The sequence below is a fragment of the Gadus chalcogrammus genome, chromosome 8 (genome assembly GCF_026213295.1).
Source record: "Gadus chalcogrammus isolate NIFS_2021 chromosome 8, NIFS_Gcha_1.0, whole genome shotgun sequence".
NCBI lineage: Eukaryota > Metazoa > Chordata > Actinopteri > Gadiformes > Gadidae > Gadus > Gadus chalcogrammus.
In genome coordinates, this window is record NC_079419.1 from 13,963,970 (window position 1) to 13,981,156 (window position 17,187).

At 45.5% G+C, this 17,187-nt stretch overlaps 3 protein-coding genes across 4 annotated transcripts; 1 reads left to right on the forward strand and 2 right to left on the reverse strand.

Moving 5' to 3' along the window:
- Positions 1–282: 282 nt before the first annotated feature.
- Positions 283–6,466, reverse strand: adhfe1 (alcohol dehydrogenase iron containing 1). Its single transcript, XM_056597593.1, has 14 exons — positions 6,284–6,466; positions 6,100–6,137; positions 5,949–5,998; positions 5,769–5,822; positions 5,356–5,510; positions 4,693–4,889; positions 3,850–3,927; positions 3,657–3,762; positions 2,864–3,016; positions 2,396–2,494; positions 1,801–1,879; positions 1,522–1,618; positions 1,041–1,198; positions 283–806 (listed from the first exon to the last, which is right to left on the reverse strand). Exons 1-14 carry the CDS (start codon positions 6,334–6,336, stop codon positions 723–725), a joined length of 1,401 nt encoding a protein of 466 aa, XP_056453568.1. The 5' UTR covers positions 6,337–6,466; the 3' UTR covers positions 283–722.
- A 2,850-nt stretch (positions 6,467–9,316) lies between these two features.
- Positions 9,317–16,978, reverse strand: LOC130388276 (E3 ubiquitin-protein ligase TRIM63-like). 2 transcript variants are annotated; one of them, XM_056597706.1, is made up of 9 exons: positions 16,641–16,978; positions 16,053–16,225; positions 14,786–14,963; positions 14,466–14,561; positions 13,815–14,048; positions 13,559–13,581; positions 11,901–12,025; positions 11,417–11,772; positions 9,317–10,608 (listed from the first exon to the last, which is right to left on the reverse strand). In XM_056597706.1, exons 1-9 carry the CDS (start codon positions 16,758–16,760, stop codon positions 10,522–10,524), a joined length of 1,392 nt encoding a protein of 463 aa, XP_056453681.1. In that variant the 5' UTR covers positions 16,761–16,978; the 3' UTR covers positions 9,317–10,521. The 2 variants fall into 2 exon arrangements, with proteins under 2 accessions (XP_056453681.1, XP_056453682.1); XM_056597707.1 differs by having other exon boundaries at positions 9,318–10,608; positions 11,417–11,769.
- On the forward strand, positions 9,402–10,068 carry LOC130388280 (corticoliberin-1-like). The gene has a single exon (XM_056597715.1). The coding sequence runs from the start codon at positions 9,467–9,469 to the stop codon at positions 9,926–9,928; it is 462 nt and encodes a 153-aa protein (XP_056453690.1). The 5' UTR covers positions 9,402–9,466; the 3' UTR covers positions 9,929–10,068.
- Positions 16,979–17,187: the final 209 nt, after the last annotated feature.

The following is a 17,187-nucleotide window of genomic DNA, read 5'->3' on the forward strand; positions in this document are numbered from 1 at the left end:
TGCTCTTTGTTGTGCACTGGTTCTTTGCCAGTCCTTGGCCACCCCTACTTATTGAGTATGGACGTGCCACTAGGTCAATGGAAGGGTTATGGCATCCGTCTGGCTGAACCCTCTGGATGGGGACACACTCTTATCCTCATATTCTGTGGAGATTAATGAGTTAATGATCTAGTAGGGTCCAGGATTCCATTCCTAAATATCAAGGAGTAGTAAAGTAGTAAATCGTCAGTCTACATCAAGCTGGTCCGTTACAGGCGGGGATGGCTCAACTTATGGCTGCTGTGATCAGTGAGAGTGGCGAGTGAGGGGAGAACGGGGACTATTCAAGCTTTATTTGGCATTGTATAAAAGTCAGATAAACCACACCACAAAACAATTCTGATTGGTCCAGCATTTAGCTTATTAGTTTTACCCAGCCAATCCCACGCCAGGCCAAGATAGGATCTTAGTGAGAATGGATCGCAAATACTATTTTATAACCAAAGATATTCCTGAATCAAGAGGACATGTTAAAAGGACCTTTGCAATTATTTCAATAAACATAAAAACATTTAAGACAAGGAGGTAGGCATTTTCCTCAATGTAGAAGATTGAGTGTGTTTCAGTGTTTCATTTAATTAATTCAATAATAATTAAAACAAAAAGCCTAGAAAGACTGGATCGGGAGGTGGTGGAGTGCGTGTGTTCATCCGTCTCGTCAAGAGTTGGGTTAGGACCCAGACTCAGTAGAGCTTAAGAGAGGCCTCAAACAGATGAGTCAGGTCTTCTTCAGTGTGTTCTCTGGGAGACAACTTGGTGACCCGCTCCTGTGGGAACAGGACAGGAAGTGGTGTCACACTCTCAGCCCTTGACAAATGTGTTCACAATGCCATTTAAGTGGAATACGCATAACCAAGTTACATTGTTCACCTGATACACTTGACGGTAGATGGTTTGAAAACATGACCAGAGCTCTCTTCATTTTAATAAGCGACAAACCCATTTTAAATACGTATGCAGCCGTATGAACCATCCTGGAGGCTCCAGGCATTGCTTGGTACCTGAGGTATGGTTCCCTTGACCAGGTCGGGCACGTCGTCCTTGGTGTAACCAACGGCACTCAGCCCGTCCTCCACCTGCAGGTCGTACAGAAACTGGCGCAGTGTGTCAGCCAACAGTGGGCCGGCATCCTCCCGCTTCACCCTGCTGATGTCCGCACCTAGTACACACACACACACACACACACACACACACACACACACACACACACACACACACACACACACACACACTTACTATTTTTAATTTAGCACACTTAAGACACTTCAAAAGTGATTTACAATGGATTATTCAGATACGTCCAAACCCGATACCTTTCGGCTTCGATTCGATTGCCCCAAACACAAGCCTATGCTGCACCCTAATGACCAGAGCAGCTGTGATCGGTGTACAGTGGTGATCATAAGAACATAATGAAATTCAGGATGGAAGTGAAATCCTACTTTAGATAATATTTCGCAATTTATAGTTGTTTCCATTTACCTAGGATCTCAGCAGCCTCTAGGTGGCGCTCTGGACACATGGGGGCAGTGAAGTTGAATACTGCTGGAGATGTGAGGACCACAGAAAGTCCATGGGGCTATAGGAGCACGAAGACACACAGTTAAATCTTTCAACTCAACTTTTTAAGGATACATTAAAAGGTTGTAATAAAGCAGATGATAAAGGGGTTTAATAAGTATGTATTTAAGGAGACACTTAGGGTTCTTAATAAAGGACATTTACTGTTGGTAGTACAATTTCGTAATAAGTACATCTTACCACTACTGGGTGGTCCACATTGTAGCCTTTAGCCCTGTAGGTCTTGACATTGCCAGCAATCGGATATGACATCCCATGGCTAAACAGAGCAAACAGAGAGCCATTCAGGGACTTTATCCACTTCAAATAAGATAAACACGGTATAAGACAGCACTAGACTAGTAGTAAAAGAGAATAAATGGAGTCCTTTTAGATGGTAAAATACTGTAACCCTTGAGAAATAAAAGTACTCAGAGTACTAAGAAGTTGAAGGGGGAGGGGCTATTACTTACTATTTGTTCCAAAGTGGTTTGCAGTGAATACGTTGGAATTGAGCAGGTAGGGGTAATGACATGCTTATAGGTACATTTGGGATGAAAACCTGCCTATGGGAACACAGGGGGTTTGAACTCACTACCTTTCGTCTGTGGTGAACTCCCCTATTCTTCATAACATCCCGCTACTGGTGGTTGGAGGCAGAGCTACAAGTGTAGCCATACCCCTCCCCAACCCGGACCACCTGGCCAGTTACAGCTCAGCAGTATAGCTGAGCGGCCCTGCACTGAACTCAATGTAGTGCGAAGGCTGGAAGGGTCGTCTGCAGCACTAGACTCACCACAAATGAACTCCTGCATTTCCAAATCCGATCCCTGCAAACACACTGGCCAGATGCATGCTGGAACGCGCCTCGAGGTCCTCTGGATCTCGAACAGCCCTTGAATATGTGGGCAGAGCAGAACTCTGAACAGAACAGCACCTGAAGTGGGATGGCTCTGAAAGAATTGGGACCTGGACCTGGCCTTTCAACTGAGTGTGAGTGCTACTCCATCTACAATCTCAAAACGCTATTTCATTATCAGTATACAGTTGCTGGTTTTTATTGGACAGTTCTTATATTGAATCTGTATAGGTTATAAATCGTTATTCTGTAAGCATTTTCAGAAAAAATGCATCTTTCGCCATTTTCCGTCATGTTGAAGAAAAACAACAACATTCTTCTAACAAAAAAAAGTGTGAAACTTTTCTCCGTAAGTATAAAACACATAATGTATTCCGATGGTTAGGTTTTCCTGATTGGTCCTACCGTTTCATGTATTTGGCCACCACGTTGAGGGCGTGCCTTGACCAGACATCGCTGATAGGGTTGCTGCCCTGGTAGGCGGGGCGGTTGATGGGGTTTGGGGGACAGGGCTTTCGCATGTTGTAGGGCAGGGCGGTGTAAGACTCCAGGGAATGGCTAGTGGGGGGGGGGGGGGGGTTAAGACAAGAACAACGTTTACAACAACAGACCACCCCCCATTACCTTTACCCTCATAAGGTGATGGTTAAGTTTATGGTTGGTTATTGTCCAGTCCTATATGCTAGATAGGGTTAGGGTTAGGTTTTTTCATTTTTCTATTATCAGTGAATAAAGGACCTACAAGAGAGTCTCATTGTCTTTATCAAGGGACACACAGTTTAGTACATATAACAACTCAAATGTATGTGGTATGTTTTGATTCAGCATTCACACTAGAGTCAGAGAGAGCCTTCAGACCATCTGATTAGGAAAGAAGGTTTACTAACTCTGGGACGCTGACCTCTGCTCTCCTGAAGGTGTGTTAGTGACAGTTGATGCTGGCTTACCCCAGACACCATAAAACCTTCAAGGCCAGTGCTAACATGTAGGATAAGTATCTACGAAAATACCCTAAAAGACAGGCCCTCCAGAGTCAAGAGTCCACCTGACCAGTGGACAAAACCACAACGTGGCCCCTTATCGAAAGTGCTACAACAAGTCATCCTCATTCAGCACACCTTCATCAGAACTAAAGACCTCTGGCACCTCGAAGGAAGGAGGAAGCACCAAGAGTTGCTTGTTGCTAGAGTGTTCTCACCAGAGCACGTCAAAGCCACTGTTGGCGGCGACCCTCTCAGGCATGTGCAGTGTATGGAGCGGGTCCACCATCCCCAGGGTTGGCTTGAGGGCCCTGCTGGCTATTCCTGGACACCAGACCGCAGACAGCATATTCACATTCACCCATAACCACAGGTCTAGGAGCAGAGCTTAACCGTTTCACTAAAACTCACCAGTTTTGGCCTTCAGTTCTTCAAAATCAAAAATGGCCACTCCCGTGGTTTCACTGCCGGTTCCGGCTGTTGTGGGAACTAAAGAGAGGAAGGGGAAATTGTGTTTTTTTTAAACTTTTTTTCATTTAGTCAATTTAGGTCATTTGTTGATCAAGCTCATTTGTTGACTCAAGTTATGTTATGAGCCCCTCCTTTTCAATGGTTGTCTCACTCAATATGGGGTCGGCTTAGCTCAGGAGGTAGAGGAGTTATCTTACAACCGAAAGTTTGCTAGTTCGATCCCCAGCTCCTCCGAGCTGAGTGTAGATGTTTCCCTAAGCAAGACACTTAACCCTAACTGCTCCTGACGAGCTGGCTATTGCCTTGCATGGTTGACTCTGCCGTCGGTGTGTCAATATGTGTATTAACCGATGTAAGTCGCTTTGGCTAAAAGCGTCTGCTAAATGCCCTACTTGTAATTGTAATTAGTGTATTTCTGATGGCTGAGAATTGATTACGAGATTATTAGAGGCCACTATTTGTTACATCACATGACGTTATGAACGATGGATGGGGGCGAGTGCACATCTCAAAGAATTGTGGTATAATGTGGTCGCAGTACTATTATGAAACAAACTATACTATCAGAAACATGATAAGGCTGTGTGTTTATACCAGTGACCAAGGCCAATCAGAACTCAAACTCGTTCCTCAATGTCCCTCAACGGGTTCATCGTTGTGGTCACTCTACACTGAGCTTGGCACCTGTCTGCCACCTAATCCAGTGGCTCAACTAATTGTGCTATTGGCCTTAATCTGAGGTCTGTGGGGACGCCGCTGAAGCAAGCTGCCATTTCTTGGTACCTGCAATCAGAGGCTTGAGGACGCCCGTAACAGGCTTCCCTTTCCCGATGGGAGCGTTGACAAAGTCCAGAAACTCTGCCTCAGGGTGGCTGGCGTACAGATTGGCTGCTTTGCAGGTGTCTATCACCGAGCCCCCGCCCACCGCGACATAGACGTCGAAGGAGTCATTCTTGGCGAAGGCGATGGCTTGCTTAAAGCTGAGAGAGATCCATTTAAAAATCACAGTCATCCTTTAGCATTCTCAGTCGTAAAGGCTTGAGGAAGTAAGACAAACATTAACCAGCAACCTAGATTTCATAAATTGATAATGATTATGATCATGCAGATAGTGTACAAATTGGTCCTGTCTCTTAACTTGGAACAAATTGTGCTTGTGTAATTAAAGCCGTCACTACATGATTAGTCCTGAGCTTTGGCAATACTGTATCTTTTAACAGCATGGTTAATACAGGTAGCAGCTGTTTTTATTAGTGTCAGTTCTGCTTAAATGCCTGACCGATGTAAACAAATGGGTTTAGTTGCCTTTGGCATTTCCCTCTGGAGCATAAGATACCCTTCAACTATCGATGGTTAAACCTGCCTCATAATTCATTGAGAGATTTTACACAGCGAAACGATTTGTAAAACGATGTGTTGTCTCCCTCTGCTGGTTAACGTCGCTACCTGGTGTCCGTGGGCTCCACTCGGACCTGGTCATACACCTTGTAGTTCACTCCGTTCTGTGCCATCGACTCCAGGACTGCTTTCACCGGCGGCAGAACGGACAGGTTCTTATCCGTCATCAGACACACGTTACGAGCCCCCATGTTCTGAAGGTCCTACACAACGACCGGCGGGAATGTTACAGCACACACGTTTGCGAGATTGCATTTTCCTGTGTGTGTGTGTGTGTGTGTGTGTGTGTGTGTGTGTGTGTGTGTGTGTGTGTGTGTGTGTGTGTGTGTGTGTGTGTGTGTGTGTGTGTGTGTGTGTGTGTGTGTGTGTGTGTGTGTGTGTGCGTGTGTGTGTGTGTGTGTGTGTGTGTGTGCGCGCGCGTGTGTGTGGAAATTAGTAAATGAGTGATGATGTCATGTTACCATTCCGATCTCCCGGGTGACCCCTTCTCCATATCTGATGTTGGAGCTGGCCATCTGACAATAAGAAAACATTAACATTAATTAAATATGTAAGAATGTGCTCGGGTGTTTATTTACCAACCATTATAATTCCAGTAGGACACGCAAGAGTGCACTGTGAACGCGTGTGATCTCCTTTACCTCAAATGCATAGTCGGTTTTTCTGACCGTGCACGCCGCAGCTCCAGCACCTAACCCCAGAACACACATCGATAAATATTCCACTATGAACAACGGACGACTACGAAATTTAAGGTATACTGGGAATGAAAGCAGGCTCTATTTCTCGTACCTTGGTGATATGTGTTGGAATGTGCAGGACACCTGCACCTATGGAAAAAATAAGAACGTTTTAAAGGTCAAATTTGGAGCTACACTTTCGTAAACATGCAAGTTTCAGCCTACAAGTAGTACTACGGAACGCGAACCTCTGCATTCTTTACTTTTTGTTTGAAATACAAAAAACGTTCACTTACGCAGCTTTCTCGAGCTGTCGAAGGAGGTGGGCTATTCTGTCACGTCCTGCCATTGCTGTCGAGGGTCGAAGGATTGGGATATGTTTTCCTGCGGTTTCGGCGATCTTTAACTTCGGTACGGCGCTGCGGTTCTACGTCTTTGGTTCCCTCCTCCCACCAACAGCACGGAACATGTGGGGTAGAGTTCACGCTAGACGGCCAGGAGTAAAGACCCTCCTCTCAGCACGCACGCGCACACACTCACACACAGCGTCTTTTGTTGTTGTTTTTTTACATTTATTGGTTTAAGATAAAGATGAACGGATTATTTTTTATACTTTTGAAAAAATAATTTTGATTAAATACCGGGGCAATGGGTTAGGTTCTGTGTTTGAATTGTATACTGTCAACTGCTATTGCAAATTCTGCGGGTGACTGAAGCTTCTTTTTTTAAGACAATGACCTTACCACCAAAGGTTTTCCTCTCTCTCTCTCTCTCTCTCTCTCTCTCTCTCTCTCTCTCTCTCTCTCTCTCTCTCTCTCTCTCTCTCTCTCTCTCTCTCTCTCTCTCTCTCTCTCTCTCTCTCTCTCTCTCTCCTGAATCAGATCTAACTTGATCTTTGCCCTTTGCATTGGATTCCGAATGCAGCTACTGGCTTCGGGTCTGGTAAAGGTTGCGCTGTCGTCTTGATGATGCAGAGGTGATCTTGTCGCCATGGTCATCTGGAGACCGGGCTAGCCCTCTCCTTCCGGTGACCCCTCAACACACAAACACACACCAGCCGTCGCTTTGGGGAGCAAACTTCCTGCTGATGTGGATGAAAATGCAGTGGCTGGGGTGTTCCAGTCTGAGCCAAAAGGTACTGGGTTTGATCCCCAACGATCCCCAGTCTATTTGACGTCCTTGAGCAAGATGCCTAAACCCTACCTGCTCCTTGACCTGTATCCAAAAAGTAATCCCTGTGAATCCCTGACATCAAGGAAATTAAGTGACATAATTTCTGTGATGTCACTTCAGTAGAGTCACCTCCATGAAGTCACCTCCATGGGCTCACCTTCATGATGTCACCTCCTTGATGTCACATTCCCGATAGCACCTCCATGATGTCCCCAACATGGTGTCACCTTCATGATGTCCCCTCCATGACGTCATCTCCACAGTGTCACCATAATGCTCTTGGGATACACAACGGCGTAGAGTTCCATCGTTACACTCCTTCTATTCTGAGGTCCTCATCAGCTAAACAACCCTGTGACAACTTTTCCAAATGTGAAAAAGGTTTGGATCTCAGTATGTCCCACTAGCTGATTACTATTGTCCACTAATTGGCATCTCAGTGAGCTGTCCCTATAGCTTGTCTAGCTCGCCATGATAATTTGAGTGGCCTATCCATGGCAGAACAGAGCCTTGCCACTTGAACTTTCTGAGTGAACTTGGAATAATTAGGAAGCATCTACAGTCTATTAGTTTCCCAGTATAGAGTTCCTGTCTGGCAGCAACGTCTGTCCTTGCTGCATGAGTCATAACCAGTGACTCATGCAGCAATAACCATACACTGGAATATACAAATGACTATATTATTGTGTACACACACTATTGAACATTATGTAAACACTCATACATATTTGCAATTGCTATTGTTTTTTAAACTGGCTCATTCCTGTGTCTTTAGTTTATTCTATTTGCTCATTAGGGGAAACAGAGGACGACTAGTTCCTGTGTGACATCCATTCTAATTGAATGCAACCAGCCAATGGGAGAGCCGTATGGACATGCTGTCATCATCAGTCAATGATTAAAGGTCAGAGAGAGACGTGGATGACGGAGCAGCCAGCACAACAAGCACCAAACTATTTGTCTTGTTACTTTTGAGACGCCAGCTTTTATCTGATTCAACTGGTGTTCTGTTCTGGAAAGATTGGGAGCCTCTCTGCGTTACCATAGTTGACTATTGTTGGAAACTGGGAGCTGCCCAGTACAACCACAGTCCTTCACTGGTTGTCATTGGGAGTTGCCCTGGACAAACATAGTCTTCTGCTGGTGGGCAGTGAATGTTGCCCAGTGTGACCGTAGTGTAATACTCTTGGACACTAGGAGCTGCCCTGTTCAACCAGTTTTCTACTGGTGGACGGAGCTGCCCAGTTTAACCATAGTATACTACCAGTGGAAACTAGACCTACAAAGTACAACCAATATTCTGCTGGTGGACACTGAGAGCTTCCCAGTCGGTCGTATAGGAGCCATATTGTATTCTTGATTTTAGTTCCTCATTGTTGGTGTATCTGTTTGTGTGTTGTTGAAATGTTTATTTGAGTGTTATTTGTTCTCCAGATGAAATGTCATGGATTCTGTGTTGGTTTGGCTTTAGAAGGTCACTGTTCTTCGGAGGTTTCAGCTCATGTTTAGAAACGCTGTCTTCACAAACTCGCTGTCCTCCAAAAAAATACTAGTTGAAAAAAAAGTATGAAATAAAAAGGATAATATAAATATAATACTTTAAAAAAAAATAGGGATGATAATGGTGTTTAAAAAGCATATCACTTGGAATAGATTGAATATATTTCCAAATGTTATATTTAAATAACAGCTACCATTTTCCATCTGAGAAGTTATTGTTTATTCGGTGCAGGACTATTGTCGTTATTACTGGGCCGATAATTGGATATTATAGTTTCAATTAGATATTCTATGTGTATATTGGACAATACCAGAACAGCCCATGAACTGACACTGAAAATTGGCTAATAATAGAAGGAATCCATACATTGGACATTTGAATTCAGGTCCTGCAAGGTCTACGTTAGCACTTGCGTAGGCACCCTCGTTGTTGATGAGACGGAACCGAAGTCTATATAAATAAACAAAAGCGACCGGTTGTATTAAATACTCCACCTCAATATTAGAAGGAAGCGGTGTGCAGTTCACCTTAGGTAACCAAACTTCTGTGTATGAATGGATGGATCGATTCGTATTTTTTATCTAAATAATCAGATAGGCTATCTTTATTTTGCACAGTAGCCTTCAATTTCAAGATACCAGACCATTAGTTGCATTCTCTAATTGATGCATTGCGCAATTTATTTTTTAAATATAAAACATAAAAAATACACTTTTGGCAATCCAAATCCACAAGGCATATTCAAACGTGTAGGCCTATTTCTCTCGTGGTTGGTAACTTCCAAACTCCGTCTCCGTCTGCAGAGATGAATCTCATGATGGTTTGTGCCGTGGCTCTTTTGGGAGCTTGCCAGCCCGCTTATGAGTGCAGAGCCATAGAGAGCCGGACCGGATCCCGCCTGTCGGACAGGCTTCAGCACCTGCCGCTGCCCATCCTCCTCCGGCTCGGTGAGCAGTACTCCATCCAGCTGGACAATTCCAAACAAGACCCCTCTCCGGTCAGGTCGGACCTGTGGTCACACGGCCCGTCCCCAGCCGCAACAGTCAACCGCGCCCTGCAGCTGCAGCTCACCCAGCGAAAGGTCGCTAGCTCCGAAGGGCAGCAGGAGGAAGATTCCGCGGAGAAAGAAAAGCGCTCCGACGATCCACCCATTTCCCTGGACCTGACTTTCCACCTGCTCCGAGAAGTTCTGGAGATGGCTCGGGCGGAACAGCTCGCCCAGCAGGCCAATGATAACCGCAAAATGATGGACATATTTGGCAAATGAGCTTTGGAAGAACCAACCCATTTTTTTTCTTTTCGTAAGACACGTGTTAAATTATTGTATTGTTTTTGTTTTGATGCATACCACAACTAACTGGTCCTTTCATTTGTCGGGTTTGTAAAAAATGTGTTATAGGATCTTGTCCCTGGTGGCTTCCTAACTATTGCAACTATTTTAAAAGCCTTAATTCTGCCTTTGAATCACGCATAATGCATTTGTTATGGTCATTTTGTTCCATCGAAATAAATATTTCCTTCTAAAACACATGCTAACAAGTTTTGTTAGACAATATTATGGGAGCATCCATCTAAAATGTTAAAGAAGCTCAGGCTATATATCTTATTTGTAATAAAATATTTCTCAATGTTCATTGCTGATTCACGTGTCGCCTCGGTTATTGAAAGCCAGTGTATTCTACCAGTCATTTACGCAATCTTTACGCACGGACGCGTTCAATTACGCACCTATCTCCCCTTGTACAATTATGGAAATAGATTCACAGACGTGATGAAGGCTACAGTGTTGGATTTCAACGGACATAAGCACGAGATAAGTCTCGGTGTGTCCATTGAGCCGAGTTGGAGGGAAGAATGGTTTTATTTCTGATTGAGCCACGAGAAGGAGAAGACGTGGCGCGGCCCGTCCTCCGTGTCGGCGTTCTGAGCGCCAGCGTCAGAAGGAGCCTGGAGAAAAGAGACATTGGTTAAGTCGTGTGTCAACGGCTAATGCTATGTTAAAATGTTAACTAAGAGTACTTAAATAAAGCACAAACACTACTACTCGCCATTAGAAGTATTAATAATTATTTATCCTAACTATATTGACGGACGGAGGATCCGTTCATTATTTTATGTTAAAATAATAAACATCTGAGTGCATGTGCTTCCCCCTACTGGAGGACAACGGTTAGGGCCGCTTAGCCCGGCCCATTGGAGCACAGATCAGATTCATGCCATATATGAAGCCATTACGCCATAATCATTCAAATGTATGCATCACATGCGTTACCCTTCTGATCTTCTGGAAAAATTATCTGTGTAAATGTACAACGTATGTATCATTCTGCTTATATTGGCCATCTAACAATGGCTTGACTGTCATCATAACTCATACCCAAGAGATAAAACTCACGAGAATGTTTTACTCTAGAGGTTAGAACTGGTTGATATGCCCAAAAAATCACACAGATATCTGTTGGTGTCCATCTCTACCCTGGCGGGTATGTTGATAAAGATGTCAACATAAAAAAAATGGAGAAGGGCAGGCACTATCAATAAATCTCTGGCAGGGGGTTTGGATGAACCGGCTGTCTTATCACCATCGATTACATTACACGTAGTTCAAGTAGTTCCACCTCGACGATGATTGGTCCGAACCACAGTGGTTTCGGCACCAAGCGCTTAACTATCCCTGCAAGACGGACTCTCGCATGATAGTGATCGTGATTTCGCGAATCCAGCAGCCTGGCAGGGTGGCTGTGTCTCCTCTCACCTGAGCAGAACTCCCTGTCGGCAGAGGCATGGCATGGGGCGTTCCCAGTGGCGTGGGCAGGGCAGGGGGGTTGGGCCCGGGGTTCTTGGGGCTGGGGGCCCGGAGGAGGCTGGTGTCGGGGGCCTCCAGGCGAGGCGCGGGGGGGAGCGGGCCAGGGACCGGGGCAGGGGGTGTGTGCGCTGGCGGTCGTGTTGGCTGCTTAGCGAGTGAGGGTGGTGGAGCCGTGGTGCCCCCTGCTGTCTGGGAGGTCTCACTACCGCCCCCTGCTGTCTGGGAGGTCTCACTACCGCCCCCAGCTGTCCGTCCTCTCCTCCCCGCCGCTGCATCAGCCTCATCATCATCCTCTCCTTCATCTACTGACAGAAGGAAAATGTATAAATTTTTTCGGTAAATTAATACGAAACGAAGAGTGTCATGGAAACATCCGAGATAACGTGATGACATGTGTGTGAGTGTGAGATGACTGGACAGCGTGTCTCCTCACGTTTGAGGAAGTCAATGGTCTGCAGGGCCCGCCTCTCTCTCTCCAGGTGAGCGGTGAAGTGAGACATGTTCTCGTAGCCGCGCTCCACCTTGTCCAGGTGGGAGGTGTTGGTGCCCTCTACGATCCTGTAAACATTCATCACCGCCATGACCTCGTTACCGCTCATGACATCACAAACTCACTCAACTGCTGTCATCGCGTCAATATTTAATCAGTCTTATATGGCCACGACCCCTGACCCTTCGAGTGTCCTTGCTCTAGCTGTTTCCCAATGTCAAGGAAGCATGCTCAACGGCCGCCTTTTTAAGGACGCTACGTTCATAGAACGCCGACAATCACTGTTCCAATGTTGAGGTTCGCGCCATTTTCGCGTCCTTTGTTTTTGAGCATTCCGAGATTTTTCACGGATGCCTTGCTGGATCCTAGACGAGCCAAAGCTACCCACAATCCTCTGCGTTCACACGCTGCACGGGATATTAAAAATGGCAGAGGGAAAGCAGTGCACGTTCAAATGTAAGTGAAGTTTTCAGAAATATTTTGTGCAGTATTGGTTTTTATAGATTCATCATGTTAATGCAAATAATCAAGCCTAAAGACCTGTGCCACTTTTCAAACGTTTTTGCAACTTAATTATACGTTGTTATATTTTGCATGGACGTAGCTGGTGTTAAACACCACTGTCACCAATGTCAATTTACTCGCTCACAAGATTACATTATTTATGTATACCTATTTATGTTTGTGTTTAATCTTTTTTTTAGGGTCAGCCCAGCAAACTGAGGCTTTTTGTGCATCTTAGGGTGGCGCACAAACAATCGTTTACCGGTGGAAGGGATACTGCCACTATCGGTGAGAAGCTCTTGCGGGATCCAATGTTGTCAAATAAATGCAACACCGATCATTTGCAATGTTTGTAATTTGTAATGAACGTATATAATTGTATTTTATATAATATACTTATGTGTTCAAAGCACTGGTAGGTAGGTATATATGAATGAATGAATCAGATCAGTTAAATAATATATCCAAATAAATACAGGTTTATCATCACTTTCTTTGTCTTTTTTCCCCTGCATAATAGCAATCAACCATACTGTAAATGTGATGCATGAATTAAGTTCTCAGACAATTTCACTTAGTTTTATAAAAATTGATTGGATTTTTTTTTTTATAAAGACGATTCGATCAACCGCAACAAAGCTTTTGTGACTTCCTCAAAGAGGCTCCATGCGAAAGAGACATGACCGCATTCATAACAGACAAAAGTCGAATAAATATCGAGCAGCTTGATTGCTACCATGTTTTATCCATAAGCGCACATGTGTTTACAAGCGCAAATGCAGTATTAAAAAACGGAAGCGGAACGATTCCACACCAGCAAGTCGTTCCAAAGTCCAAACGTTACAAACGCTAGGAAGCACTCGAGCTAGCACTCTAGTCTCATCTCCATAGGACGCGACTAGCAAGGACGCGTCCTAGCAAGGCTGCAGCCTTCACATTGGGAAACAGCCTCTGTGTGGGCCTCTGTTCTCATGCCGCAAACAATCATTTTCACTTTTCACTGATTCACTGCAGGCTGATTTAACCTCAATCTGATTCACTGAATCAAACTGATCAACTAATTCAGCATGCTGTTAGAGAGGTTTAAATTGACTTACTTCTGTAAAAGTGGTTTAGCAGCCTGAGGAGAGAAGACAGACCCTGAGTTACATCCCTGTGGAGTACTTTGATCCTGTGCTGTATGTAAGGATTATTATTTTGACAGATAGAAAGGCAAGCAGGCAGACAGACACGCTGGCCACTACATGCCAGGTACAGAGGCAGACGAATAGATAGAAAGATACATTTAAAGATAGACAGACAGATAGATCGAGGGGCAGACCGACAGACAGGCAGGCAGACAGACATCCTCACCTGCAGGAAGATGGCCATCTCAGACTCGTCCATTATGTTGATCCCGGTCTCCAGGACCTTGGCCATGTTGTCCAGATGTTCTGTGTACTTCCTCTGGAGGGAGCGGATGTAGTCCAGTTTCTCCTCCTGCTCAGAAGTAATCTGCATGCTCATCTCTCCCTTCCGCTCCTCCAAGATGGCGTAAAGGTGGTCAAAGGTCTCGCACACCTTTGACTTTTGCCTGCGGCCATTCTCCTGCAGCGTTGGAGTGACGTCACATCACACACCACATTAGTGTTGTGTGTTTTTTTACCTCAGAGATACATTCGAGGGGCTTTTTGCTTTAACTTTACTGTATTTAAAAACACATTCGACTTTTCACTCGCCTATGCCGAGTCCTCTTTCAGTATCGTTACTTTGACTCAAATTCCTTAACAAATAAGTCATACAACCGGCTTAGTTTGCCTAGGTGAAAAGCATGCATGGGTTGTTGCATTTATATACCCTCCTTGTGGCTTGCAAGTACGTGGTGTTGTTTATTTCACATGCATGCATTATACCATGTGCTTGATATGTAAATGCATGCGCGTATGTCTGTGTATTTATGTGTGGGTGGTTGTGTGTATGTGTGTGTGCGTGCGTGCGTGTGTGTGTCGGTGCGTCTACACCTACATCTACAGTTGTGCAGGTCCCCTCCAGTTGAGAGATGACGGCCTGGATCCTCTCATTGTTCCCAACCAGCATGGAGATACAGTCTGTCAGCTCAGCCTGCACACACACACACACACACACACACACACACACACACACACACACACACACACACACACACACACACACACACACACACACACACACACACACACACACACACACACACACACACACACACACACACACACACACACACACACACACACACACTAGTGTAATAAACAACCAAGCTATAGTAATAACTGTTAACTAGAGGGGGCCAAAGGTGTGGGCGAGACCTTTTGTTCCTGGAAGATGCTGTGTAGAGGAGCCACCTCACAGTCCTTGTGGCTGCCAAACACCTTACAGAGGGAGCAGGTGGGGGTGCCGCAGGTCACACAGTAGATATTTATCTTCTCCTCTGGGTGCTCCTCGCAGGAGGGCTGCTCTGGCTGGGCCGGAGGAGCCTCCTTGGGGCTGCAGGAGAGGAGAGACATGAGGAGAGGAGGTAGAGACCCAGCAGACCCAGGTTCCTCCCAGTATCTGCCAGAGGACTGTGGTTGTACTAGGCAGCTCCTAGTGTCCCACCAGTAGAAGACTGTGGTTGTACTGGGTGGCTCCCAGAGTCCACCAGTAGAACTATACCATGGTGTTATAGACTGCAGGTTTAAAGAAACATTTGTGTGTGTGTGTGTGTGTGTGTGTGTGTGTGTGTGTGTGTGTGTGTGTGTGTGTGTGTGTGTGTGTGTGTGTGTGTGTGTGTGTGTGTGTGTGTGTGTTTTGAAGCAGCTGACAGCATGGATGGTCTAGTGAAGTCACTCCTCATGTCCCACAATAAAAATAGGCCCTGGCGGTTGGCTGCCCCACTGCCCTAAAGATATAAATAGCCCCATAGGGGTCTGGCTATGCAGCAGGCCGCGGAGATAACACCAACAGGCCTGGGCACTACGAGGCACCACTCTCGTGGTGTAGCTGGTGGGTTAGCCCGAAACGTGATCAATTAACAATGAAGATCAGCCATGGTAAAGGGTTGGTAAATTCAACTATTGTTAACTGTAACCAACCATCATCTGGAGGTCCTATTCTGTTCTACACGTACAGTTTAATCTGGTGTCTGTCTGGTGAGTCAGTCCACATTACAGGTAACCAACAATCATCTTGACGTCCTTTTACAGTGTAAACATCTAGTTGTATCTGATAGAAGTGTTTGTTAAGTTGGTCTAGTCTTCAGGTAACCAACTACCATCTGGAGGTTGTGTGGACTGGTAAGATAGTCTACACGTTGGTGTGCACCTGGTCGCCCATCACCTCTCAACTGGTCGCCCATCATCTCTCAACTGGTCGCATATCTCTCACCTAACAGCCAATAATATCTCACCTGGTAGCCTATCATCTCTCAACTGGTCGCCCATCTCCCCTAGCAGCCAAACATATCTCACCTGGTAGCCTATCATATCTCACCTGGTAGCCTATCATCTCTGAACTGGTCGCCCATCTCCCATAGCAGCCAAACATATCTCACCTGGTAGCCTATCATATCTCACCTGGTAGCCCATAATCCCTCACCTGGTGGAGCCCTGTTTGTACATGTCGATGATGTTCTCCACCAGAAGGTTGCGCTGCAGTCCGTAGACTCCATGTCGGTCCAGAACCACTTCGTGTCTGCAGGACGGGCAGCGGAACCGCCCTCCGGACGAAACTGTAGAACCGGTTCTCGTCGACATGTATGGGTTGGATGCCTATAACATCCATGAAGGTATTTATTTTGAAACCAAAAATATCCTTTCTAAAGAAGTTTCCTTTGTCGTGGTGAGAAAGGCTACCGTTTTTTCTTTGCCTACAGAATGATGCTGACATATATGCCAAAACAGTTGATTGCTATAGAACTAAATTGTGGTCCTGATTAACTGGTCCTTTGTAGGCCCAATCGCAGGGCCTGCGTTATAGCATTATAATGGTGTGACTGTGTTACATTATACTCGTTAACCGCTACTGAAGAATCTCTTAAGTGTCAGTGTTTGTACATTTTCATGTGCTATTTCGCTCCTGTACGGTTGGCCAACTTCAAACCAAGTTGGTATAAAGAGGCCATTATCGGGATACGAGATTGACAACACAATATCTTCTCGTTCTGGGGCGATACTCCCTACATACCTGAAAAATATCGTTGGCGCATTTTCGGCACAAGTTGTGTTGGCACGGCAAAATCACCACCGGCTTTGTGAACATCTCCAGGCATATCGGACAGACGAGCTGCTTCTCCAAGCTGTCCATCTTGTTATAAAGTTGAGCGGAACGTCAAATCCCCAGAGATTAGCTAATAAAATCCGTTCAAAGAGTGGACCCGTTGTCGCGTTCTTCGGGTCAACTCAGGGGCCAAATCCCCCAAGAACTGTTGCAATTAGAAGTGTCGGGCGTTTCGCAAACTGTGTCCTCCAAGTTGCTTCACGCGGCGTCTCGCCCATTGAATGTCACGAGCTGTTTTTAGTAAAGGCCACGTCAAGCGTTGCCATGCTTACATGCCCATATATGAAAGTGTAAGCAGGCCTGTGTGTGTGTGTGTGTGTGTGTGTGTGTGTGTGTGTGTGTGTGTGTGTGTGTGTGTGTGTGTGTGTGTGTGTGTGTGTGTGTGTGTGTGTGTGTGTGTGTGTGAGTGCGCACGTTTGTATGTGTGTCCTCGGTCCAGGCAAGCTAGGCAGCA